This window comes from Strigops habroptila, chromosome W, assembly GCF_004027225.2.
Source record: "Strigops habroptila isolate Jane chromosome W, bStrHab1.2.pri, whole genome shotgun sequence".
NCBI lineage: Eukaryota > Metazoa > Chordata > Aves > Psittaciformes > Psittacidae > Strigops > Strigops habroptila.
The window spans coordinates 20,681,939-20,693,734 of NC_044301.2; the positions used below are offsets into that span (position 1 = coordinate 20,681,939).

Below are 11,796 nucleotides of genomic sequence, written 5' to 3' on the forward strand. Positions count from 1 at the left end.
TCCTTGTGCAGGAGCATTTGCAGGAGGTTCAGGGCAGTCCTGGGTCTAGAAGGGAAGCATGGGATGAATGCTGGGGGGTCCCAGTCCAGGACAGCTCCCCTATGCCAGTGCTGGCAGCAGGCACTTGCTGGCCACAGTTGCTCTATTTTGCTCCTATGTAGGTGGTGGGAGGCAGGTGAAAAGCAGATACCATGAACACCTCCACATCCACCCCAAACTGGTCCCAGCAGTGGGACCAGACCCAATGGCCCTCGGTGGATCTCATCACTGTGATGCCAACCCACCGGAGCTGCTCTGCCTGGGTGGGAAGGGCTGGCTGGGCACCCTTGCTCCCCACCTCGCCTTCACCTGTTTCCAGGTGCTCGTCTCCATTATCATTACAGCTCTGCCTTAGGCCATGTGCAATTCATCCCTGGATAAAATGACTCTTTAGATTAAACTCCTGCCTTCAGCCAGCTGTGGGGAATGCATTTTCCCATGGACAGTAGTCATTCCTCAACCTGCGACATCCATCCCATAACAGAGGGAGAAAGACTGGGGAGGAAGGGGCAGGGATGTCTGCGAAGGGCTTGCAGTGACCTCAGTGTGATGGGAGAGCCCCAAAGTATCAAATAATATACAGAGAGCCCAGGGACATGGGGATGAAGAGTGTGGCTGGGCAGGCACTGGAGATGGGCTTGGTTTTTGGGAACATGGTCCAGCATGGGGTGAGAGCAGAGTCAAGCAGGGGCTTGGAAGCACTGGGGAGCCAATGCAGCATGAATGACACTGCACATGCACTCCTGTGTCTGTGTGTGTGCTGACACCAATGCCCATGTCTGAAGGTCATCGATTTCCTGGAGGACAGGCAGTATCAATAAACCCTACCTTTATAAATGGGATTTTGTCCCTGTTTGACTTCATGTGTGAGCTGCCGGCCACACAGCAGCAGGCAATGAGGATCAATAATGCCAGTGGGGAATGGTGGCCATGGGGACGGTGCACTGGCGAGGCAGTGTGGCAGTGGGATGCTGCTCTGGTGTCAAGGGGCGACAGGGAGCCCCAGATTTCCCCACCAACTGATGGGGCCCTGGAAGCACTGGGAATTACAAGAGGAACAGGGAGCACAGGTAATTACATCGAATCCCCTTGTGAGGGTCAGCGGAGCCCTGAACATCTGGGATGAATGTGGAGGGGATGTGGAGAGGACAGCTGGCAGACACATGGCACTGGGCAGTGGGAGCAGGGATGGGACAGGTATGGGAAAAAGGGGAAGAGGATATGGATGGGGACAGGCTTCATCCACTGCTGCCCCTCCACCCCATCCCACCCCACCTGCACGGACAGATCCAGCCATGCACCCACTCTGTCCATCCCAGCACCCTGCCCATGGCAGCATCTCCCAGTGCAGTACCAGCACCTGGATTTTGGTACTTCAGGTTTAGAAGGGGCTGAGACGGGTCCCCCAGGGACACCAGGGACACACAGAGCTCACGCAGCCACCCCTCACCGTCCCATAGCATCCAGTGTGCCCCCTAGCTGTGGTGTGCGGAGCCGAGCACCAGCAGCTCTCACCAGTCTGCAGGAGGGACTGAATGGATCCTTTGTTAAAACACCAACAATGCAGTAAATTTTTTAACTTACCAAATAGATCAATATCAAATTATCATGTCTCACATTCATAACTCTTAAGCAAGCAACAATGGAGAGAGACAAGGTCACTGGAGAATAAATAGCAGCAAAAGCTCTTAATGATCTATCATTCTCAACAACCCCAGGCACCCAGCACCAGCCCAATGACAAGATCATGAATAAAACTCTGCAGGAACACTATCGATTGCTTTGATGGATGATCACAGGTAGCAAATACTGTAAAACACCTGGCTGTCACACACTAAAATGAGTAGCTTGACTCACACCTTGGTGCAGGGACCCAGCTGTGACCTGGCTGTGCCAGGTTTTCTCCTTGGTGGCTAGGAGGGTGGTCCCCCCACTTTGGAGCTGCCATCTGTGCTGGACCCCATGACTCCCACCTCCACTCCCCCACCACTGTTCATCCCTATAGATAGGACCTGTTAATTAGAAGCCTCATTAAAGCACCTGGTTATGGTGCCCCAGAGCCCAGGCTGGGAGCCAAGATGGCCAAAGATGGGTTTTGGTGACCTGGTGCCATTGAATGAACCTGGAGACATGCTCCATCTCCTCACCACTGGATGCAGCCCCGGGACACCAACACAGCCTGGACCTCAGGGATGGATGGAGGTTCCAAGGCCATGGGCTGTGCTCCCCCTGCGCTGCATCTGTCAGGGGCACAAAGGGTGCTGCGTACATCCCCCTGTGACTCCGGATGCTTCGCTTGTGAGCCACCTCCGCATTGACGGTCTGATCATATGTACACAACCATTCAATTACCCTGTAATGGCTACAGGCTATTAAACCATCAATTGTCTCCTTCATTTAGGCCTGCCAGGCCTGTCCCCACACTGTGCAATAAAACTGTTAAAACAACAACAGCAACCCAAAGGAGCATCTTTAATGCGGTCCCGCAGCATCCCCCTGCCTGCAGCCCACCCTAGGGCACCCAGGGACCTGCTCACCTCAAGTGAGGTATTGCCTTGCTGGGGGGTCCACAGGGACCACCCCCACACCTCTGTGCCCCCCCAGCTGCTCCCAGCAGCTTGCCCCTGCCCTGGGCTCGGCACGCTGGGACCTGCTCTCATGCTTTATAGCTGACATTATCTTTTATTGCCGTATAAAAACCAAAGCTCCAGTGGCTTTATGGCTGCTGTGCTGGCGTTTGGCACCTCGCTGCTCGGCTCTGCACTCCAGGCTGCTCAGGTCTCCCCATTGCTGGGCCTGGTGGTGACAGGGCACTGCCCAGACCCCCATGGCAGGTCCCCCATCACCCCCCCCCCCCACCCTCCCCATAGCCCCGAGCTCCCGAGGCCTCCCAGGTAAGGGGAGGGTCTCTCCTGGGGAGGGCAGAGGGAGAGCTGGAGGCCATGGGGCAGCTCCTGTCACAACCTCAGAACAAACCCCTTGTCCTGCCCAGCCCTGGCAGGCAGCTCCACTGCCCTCCACAGTCCCTCACTGCCCCCAGGGACCCCCAGCTCAGCCACCCCCCAGCCCAGCCACCCCCCAGCCCTGCTCCCCTGCCCCGGGCACAGCTCACACAGGGGACCTGGGGCATCTGCTCCATCCCTGGGAGGGGACAGAACATGTCCTGAGGGCCAGGACAAGGATGCACCCTGACAGTGATGCATGAAGCTGGGGGGTGGGGGGGTGTAGGCTGCATGCCCAGCTCCCTGCTCCCCTCCCAGCCCCCATCTCCCTGGCCCCATGCCTGCTCCCCACAGCTCTGGACCCCCATGCCACCCCCCAATTCCCTGATCTCCCAGTTCAGTCCCTCACAGCCCCTACACCCATGCGAGCCCCCACAGCTCCCTGACCCCCGCTGCAGCCCCCCATAGCTCCTGCTCCCCCAGTCTCTGTTCCTAATCTCCTCCCTCACAGCCCCCAGCTCCACTCCAGCACCCCAAGCTCCCTGTCCCCCCCAGTGCCCCAGATCTGTGCCCCAGCTGGGCCACCCCTGCAGCCAATCCCTGACCCTTCCACCCATGGCACAGCCTAGTCATAGCATGGGGCCATACCCAGGGCACCACCGGGGTTGCTTGTGGGGCACCCCTTCCTTGTGGGACACCCCTCACCATCGCATCATGATGTCAGGGGACCACTGACATGAAGCTCCCAGGGGAGCTGAGTGACATCTTCTCCCCCAGAACCAACCCCATCGGGGGGCCCAGCCCTGTGCACCCCAGCCCTGTGCACCCCAGCACCATGCAAGTCCCTGCTCACTACCCCGGCACTGCAGCCCACTCAGGAGGTTTCAGGGTCACCGGCAGCACCATGTCCCCCTGCAGGGTGCCAGTCCAGCCCAGCTGGGTGCTGCAGTCCCAGGCAGCCCCCAGGCCTGGTGGCAGCATGAGTCCACAGCAGGTGAAGAGGGCCTTGGTGATCCCCCCCATCAGCATCTCGGAGAACCACAAGTGCATCCCCCACTTTCTGGTGCAGGTAGGCAGGGAGCCCCCACCCTCTCTTCCAGGCACTGGGGTGGGGGACACCCTGGTCAGGGGGATTGCATGGGAGCACCCCAGGAGGGGGACATGGCATGGGGGGAGACTCAGGGCAGAGAGGGACCCCAGGCAGGGGACAGACCCCCCCAGCCCCAGGACCACCAGCCCTGCTTTCCCCAGATCAAGTCAGACAAGCAACAGCCCGGGGGGGGTAATCTACAGCATCAAGGGGCCTGGAGTGGACAAGGAGCCCCTGGGCATCTTCTCCACTGGCAAGTTCAGTGGGAAGGGGTTCCTCAATGCCATGCTGGACCAGGAGGAGAACAACTGCTTCTGGGTAAGGATGCTGCCTGCCCACCTGCAGCCCCCTCTCCAGCCCCTCACTCAGCCCCAACCCACCTACTCTGTGCCTACAGCTGAAAGCCTTTGCACTGGACCTGAGTGGCATGATGCTGGAGGACCCCACCGACCTGGAGATCATTGTGGTGGACCAGAACCACAATCGGTCACTCTTCCAGCAGGATGCCTTCACGGGGCGCATGGTGGAGGGGGCTGAGCCAGGTGGGTCCAGCCAGGGGGTGCCAGGGCAGGGGGGGGCTGAGCCAGCCCCAATGCTGGCACCCACTGGGGTGCTCCTCCACCCACAGGGACCTGCGTGATGACAGTGGATGTCACCGATGCTGATGACCCTGACACGGACAACGCGGTGCTGTGGTACTCCATCCTGGAGCAGGGTGCTAGGGGCATGTTCAGCATCAATGTCACCACTGGTGAGATCTGCACTGTATGGCCCAGCCTTGACTGCGAAGTAGTGGGCACAGGGGGCACAGGTGGCACCGGGGCGGCACCGTGACTGGCGACTGGAAGCTGGTGGAACCACAACTCCAGCCATGAGGAGATCCAGGCGTGGGGACGCGGTGGGTGGCCTCTGGGGGACCTCTGGGCTCCCAGGGGGGCTGGAGGGGCTCAGCACCAGCCCCCCTCTTTCCCTGCAGACCATTAGGGTGTACAACCTGAGGGTGCAGGCAGCTGATATGTCTGGGGATGGGCTCACCACCACTGCCATGGCTGTCATCTATCTGGAAGACATCAACAACAACCTTCCCGAGTTCACCAAGGAGGAGGTAGTGGCTGGGGTGGGGTAACGTGCAGGGGGCAGCAGCATCCCAAGGGGGCAGACACCATCTCCACACCGCTCTCCCCCAGTTCTCCATGGAGGTGGAGGCGCAGGCAGTTGGTGTGGATGAGGGCAAAGTTTTTGTGCATGCTCACCCAACTAGCTGGCCAAATTCACCATTCTGGAGGGCAACCCTGAGGGTGCCTTCACCACCCGCACTGACCCCTACACCAATGATGGTGTGTTCTCCATGGCCAAGGTGGGTGTGGGGCAGCTGGGTGGGTCAGGGAGGGGGGTCCCATGGCTCAGCTGACCCATGGCCCCTCTCGGCAGCCGCTGGACCACGAGGTGCAGGACTGCTTCAAGCTGACAGCATTGGTGCAGAATTAGTGGCTGCTGGAGCCCACGGCCCCCACCAGCCCCTGGGCACCGGCCACTATGTGGGTGCGGGACATCAATGAGGCGCCTGTGTTTCACAAGAACCCATGGTGGGTCAGCATGCTGGAGAGGACCCCCCTGGGCACCCCTGTCACCATCTACACCACCAGCAACCCCAACACGCACCAGCTCCAGACCCTCATGTGAGCCCCAAGCCATGGGTTTCAGCACCCAGTCCCCCGTATCACCTCCCGCACCCAATGCATTTGGGCATTTGAGGGTGTTTCGGAGGGGGTGACATCATGCAACCCCTCTGCACCCACAGCTAGATGCTGCTCTACGACCCAGCAGACTGGCTGCAGCTGGACCCCCACACTGGCACTGTCCGCACCAAGCAGGAGCTGCTGCACCATTCCGCCTTCCTGCAGGGCTGTTGGTATATCACCCTGGCCCTCACCTGTGATGATGGTGAGCAGTCCCCCCTGCCCTGTCCCCCCCTCTGTCCATCCCCTCCTGACCCCTGTGCTCTGTGCCCCCAGTCGAGCCCTCGGTCTCTGCCACCGGCACCCTCTCCATCAAGATCCTGGAGGTGAATGACCATGCTCCAGTGCTGCAGCTGCCAGCCATGCCACTCTGCAGGCAGCCAGGCCATAGCAGGATCCTGCTCCTGGGGGCCACGGATAATGACTGGTCCTCCCACAGTGCTCCCTTCCACTTCCAGCTCAGCCCCCAGCACCTGCAGCTCGCCTGCAACTGGAACATTACCTGCTTCAATGGTGAGGGCTGGCCGGGGCTGGGGGGCTGCTGCATAGGGGGGCTGGGGACCCCCGCTCAGCCCCACACCTCACCTGCAGTGACCCACGTGGTGCTGGCTGTGCTGACAGAGCTGTCTGAGGGGCTCTACTCACTCCCACTGCTGCTGCGGGACTCGGGGACCCCCCTGCAGGAGCAGCAGCAGTTGCTGAATGTCTCTGTGTGCTGCTGCGGCCAGGAGGGCACCTGTGAGGAGAGTGTCCTGGCTGCCACCACCGCCAGGGCCAGCATCACCCTTGGGGCCCTTGTGATCATCCTCAGCAGCAGCATTCTCCTCCTTGGTGAGTGAGACCCCCCCACCCCTCCATCCTGCCCCCACCTGGCACCCCAGCCCTGTGCTCTACCATGCAGTGCTGGCCCTGGCCACCCATCCTGAACCCCACCAGCACGCTCCATTATCTCATCCCCCACTCATCACCCCATCCTGGTCCTGGCCACCCCAGCTTCTCCCTACCCACATCCCTCATCACCCCATCCTGGTCCAGGCCACCCCAGCTTCTCCCTACGCACATCCCTCATCACCCCATCCTGGTCCAGAACAACCCAACCTCTCCCTACCCACATCTCCAATCACCCCATCCTAGTCCAGAACACCCCATCCTACTCATTGCCTCAACATTGCCACCCAGCAACCCCTTCCAAGACACCCCAACCATTTCCCTCATCGCCCATCCCACCCCATCACACCCCAAATCCCTTCCTGCATCCCCATCCCACTCTCCCGGGCCCACCAGCACCCCCATCACCCCATGTCCCACCATCCCCAGCCCCCTCAGCCCGCATGCCCCTGGCGCCCACCAGCGCTGTGCCCGCACTGCTGGTGGGGCTGGGGGCCATGGGGGTGTGCAGGCACCGGCAGGCTCTGCGCAAGGGGCTGCTGCAGTGCTCACAGGACGACATGCGCGACAACATCCTCAACTACGATGAGCAGGGTGGGGGTGAGGAGGACCAGGTGAGCAGGACCCAAGGAGAGATCCCAGGGTGGGGGGGTCCATCCCAGCCCCACACCCCTGACCCCCTCCATCTCCACAGGATGTCTACATCAACCAGCTCCGGCACCCTGAGCTCTTCTTGCCCTGGGTCAAGCCACCAGTGCGCAGGGACGCCCCACTCAGTTCCACCACCCCCCTGGCCCCCTGCAAGCTGCCCAGCAGCCCCTCTGACATTGAGGACTTCATCAATGAGGTGGGGATGGGGCCCAGCACCCCAACTTGCCCCTTGTCCCCCATCCCCAGCAGGGCTGATGATGCCTCCCTGTCCCCACAGGGGCTGGAGGCAGCCAACAACCACCCCAGCATGCCCCACTACGACACAGCCCTCATCTACGACTATGAGGGCTCGGGCTCCAGCGCCAGCACCCTCAGCTCCATTGTCTCCAGCCTGATGGATGAGGACCAGGACTACAACTACATGAGTGAATGGGGGCCACGCTTCTGGTGCCTGGCTGACCTCTATGGGCAGTAGTGTGGCTGGGAGGGCTAGGGAGGGAGATCGCCCCACTGCCCTCAGAGGGGCTGAGACAGGGAACCAGCAGTGGGGGGCTTGCACATTTATGTGCACAGGATGCCCAGCTGCAGCATCTTTGCATATGGACATGCACAAGATGCAGGGGCTTTGCACACACATGTGCACCAAGAGAGGCCTTAGTGTGGGGGTCTGCACACCTGCACAAACCATGGACCCCATGCCCAGCAAACCCCAGGAAAGCAGAGGCTGGGGACAGGGGCAGCCCTGTTGGGGGGAATGCCCCAGGGACAAGCCCCATAGAGCTGGGGAACCTGGGTCACCCCCATAATAAAGATCCCAGAGAAGGGGGCCGGTGGCAGGGGCACCATGTGGGGCCCCAACCTCACCAGCCGCCCATAGAAACAAGGCACTTTTATTGGCAGCCTGCAAGCCCCTGCTGCAAGCACCCTGGGGGGCATCACATCCACCCCAGGACTCCCAGCACAGCTCCTCCTGGGGGAGGATCTGGCCCCACTGTGGGGTGGGTGTGCTGCTCCCCCCCAGCCCAGCCATTGCATGTGTCCTGGTGCACCCCATCATCCCTGCGAGCACCCACTGATGGGGGTCCCAGCACCATGCTCAGCCCCCCCCAGCAGTGGAGAGACCCTGGTGTGGGGGGCACGGCTATATCTCATGGGGGGTGGCCAGGGAGCCCAGCATCCTCTTGGTGGAGGTGGTGAGGTGGGTGTAGTCATGGGGGATGCCGTAGGGGATGAGCAGGGGCATGTGGTCCTTGTGGGGCAGCCAGTGGAAGAGGGGGGGGGCAGCACTGGCTCTCGCTGTCCTGCAGAGACTGAGGCAGGCTGCGGCCCTGGCTCTCCGGCAGCAGCATGATGCTGAGGATGGCAAGGATGCCGAAGAAGGTGAAGACAATGTGGTGCAAGAAGCTATGGCTGTTGGGGATGGCAGTGATGGGGGCCAATGCCTTGCCCATGAAACTGGCCCCCATGACCAGGCCCAGCCCAGCACCCCTGCAGAGGAAATGCCCTCAGAGGGGACCTGGGGGACCCTGCCCGGGTCATCCCAGGGTAGCGTGGGGAGGGTGGTGGCTCCCCCTTTACCTGACCACAGCAGGGAGGACCTCGCTGGCAAGGAAGATGCTGAGCATGGTGATGGCGTGGGATGTGGTGATGCCAACCATGGACGAGGTCAGGATGATGAGGTCTGGCAGGTCTGGGCGAGGGGGACAAGCACCATCAGGGGTCGAATCCTGCACAAAACCACCCCAAGCATCCTGTTCCTAACCCCAGCCAGGAGAGCAGGGGTCCCCCGTCCATCCTTACATTGGGTGAGGGCCAGCAGCAGGAGGGAGGAGATGCCTGTGAGGATGGTGCAGAGCAGGAGGATAGCGCAGCGCCCAAAGCGCTCAGCTGTCAAGAAGACGAAGAGGCAGGCAGTCACCAGCATGAAGTAGCAGGAGAAGAAGTGGGATAGGTGGGGGACCAGGTTGCAGGTGAAGCAGTGGCAGATGCCAGAGCTGATGAACCTGTGGGACAGCGGGATCAGGGGGCTGTGGCAGGACCACCCCCCCAGCACCCCCTTGCCTGCTCACGTTATGAAGCCGAGGATGACACTGTTCTTCCAGATGACCCTGGTGCCGAAGATCTCACAGACAGCATGGTACCAGGGCTGTGGAGACCCCTCAGACAGGGATTCCAGCTCTGCAGGGACAGGGGAACCTGGGTTAGAACTGTCACCATCCCACCACCATAGCTTTAGGGAGGGGGCCTGGTGGCCGTGTTGCCCTCAGCAGCCCCCACCACACACCCATGTGGAGGCTTTCCTGGTGGCAGGAGCTGTCGTCAGAGCCGGAGCCATTGCCTTTGACCAGAGCTTGCAGGGTCTCCCTGGCCCTCTCCAGCTGCCATGTGGCCAGCAGCCAGCGTGGCGATTCCAGCAGCAGCACTGGGCACCTGGGACACGAATGTTGGTGTTAAGGGGCTCCCCAAGGGCCTGACACCCCTCCAGCGCTGATCCCCCCTTCCCAGCTTCAAAGCAATGCTGCCCAGAAACCAAGTTCAAACCTGAGCAAACATTTACCTGGGGGGTGGGGGGTGTGTGTGTGTGTCTCCGCACTCCACCCGAAAAGCCCCAGCTCAGCCCCACTGTGGGTGGCAGCTCCCTCCCAGAGCACGCAGCCTCCCGGGCCAGGGTCCTTACCACCAGCAGGCAGCCAGCAGAGCCAGGATCATGGTGACCACACCCTGCAGCACCCGCCAGCCCCGGCAGCAGCAGCTCCCCAGCAATACAGAAGCAGCTGGCCACCATCGTCACCCCCGGCCGGTGTGGGGGGTCGCACGGCTCCAGCCCTGGCAGGGAGATGAGGGGTGCATCGTGGGTGCCATGGCCATGGGGCAACATGCACCCTAGAGCATCCTCAGTGCTCAGGCCACTGAGGCAGGGTGGACCCCGCCACCACACTCACGTGCCACGTAGAGGGAGAGGAAGGCACCAGCCAGCACAGCCCCGAAGAGCAGTCATGCCACCAGGACCATGATGAAGTCCATGGCCAGCACCATACCAAGGCCCAGGGGCACAGCTAGCACCAGGGACACCATGAAGGCGGGCTGGTGGCCGAACCTGCTGGGGGACAGGCTGTGAGCAGGGCTGGGGACAGTGACCCCTGCCCTGGGGGGGCCACCCTGGGGACCCTCGTTTACCTGTCACAGGCCAGGCCAGCGGTGATGCTGTCCAGAGTCCAGCCCAGCAAGTGTGTGGTCCGCTCCAGGGGCACCTTCCAGCGTGAGTTGCACACCAGGTCCCACTGCGGCGAGGGGGGACATGGCAGGGAGACATCAGCATGGGGGTCATGGCAGACCCCCCACCACTGCCCATAGGGCTGGGACAGGTGGGGTCAGAAGCCCCATGAGTTGCTTCTGGCCCCCACTCCTCAAGCAGAAACATGGGGCCAGATGTGCTGATGGTCCTCAGAGCCCTACTCCCTGGAACCCCCAAAGCACACCCACGGGGGTCCCTCCAAGGACCCCTCTCCCTTCCTCAGGATCCCCCCAAGCAAACTTCCCCCACACCCCAGGACAGCCCCCCCCAGTGCTCCCCCTGCACACCTAGGGCTTTCCTGGGGTCCCCACCTCATTCCAGGGGCTGAAACCCCCACCTTGTCTCCCCCGGACTTCCCCCTCCCGCACACCCCTTAACCCCTCCCGTAATCAGGGGACACCCCCGGCCCCCCCCCCCCCCCCCACCTGCGTAACGAGGTTGGAGCGGAGGCCGGTGGCGGGCAGGGAGTAGTGCCAGCCGCGTGTGCAGGGTCCGATGCCGTTGGGCCGGCCGGTGCCGCGGTACCGGTAGAGCCGGCAGGGGCTCCAGTCGCCGCGGAGGTGCGGGACGGCGGCGCGGAGCAGGGCGGCTCCCGCCAGGCGGCGCAGCGGCGGCAAGAGTGCGGCATCGGGGCGGCAGCAGTGGTGGTGGGGCGGTGCCCAGCGCCCAGCCCAACCCCAGCACCAAGCACGGCGCCCACCCCTCCGCCGCCCGCCGGCCCCGCGGCCGACACCCCCCCGACTGCATCGCTCTCCGCGACCGACAGACCGGGATTGGGATCGGGCTCCGGCTCCGCGGGCAGATGGGGGCGGCATCGGGGCCGACCGAACACCGCGGGGAGCGCCCCGACCCGCCCGGCCCCAGCCCCACCCGCCTTGGACCGACCCCCCCCGCCCTCCGCCGGGGATCTGCCTTTTGCCAGTCAGCCCTGTAAGCTCCGGGTTCACCCCGCACCGGTTCATCCCCCAAAACCAGTCCAGCCCCCAGCCCGGTTCGCCCCCCCCCCGGTCCAGTTCGTCCCCCTAACCCGGTTTGCCCCCTCCCAGCCCAATTTATCTCTTCCCAGCCAACCTGGTTCATTCCCCCCAGCCCGGTTCACTCCCCCTCCACTCCATGGTGCTCCAGGCCAAGGCACCCCCTTGGCATTGGGGC

At 62.4% G+C, this 11,796-nt stretch overlaps 1 protein-coding gene and 1 pseudogene across 1 annotated transcript; one reads left to right on the forward strand and one right to left on the reverse strand.

Annotated features, from left to right (window-relative positions):
* Positions 1-244: 244 nt before the first annotated feature.
* On the forward strand, positions 245-7,824 carry LOC115619274 (annotated as a pseudogene).
* A 428-nt stretch (positions 7,825-8,252) lies between these two features.
* Positions 8,253-11,459, reverse strand: LOC115619275 (putative solute carrier family 22 member 31). The gene is given in 11 exon segments (XM_030511317.1): positions 8,253-8,634; positions 8,636-8,837; positions 8,928-9,039; positions 9,150-9,352; positions 9,419-9,545; positions 9,664-9,779; positions 10,027-10,086; positions 10,088-10,175; positions 10,292-10,446; positions 10,527-10,630; positions 11,070-11,459. Coding segments are annotated over 11 exon segments (1,701 nt in total). The 3' UTR covers positions 8,253-8,490.
* Between the last annotated feature and the right edge of the window lie 337 nt (positions 11,460-11,796).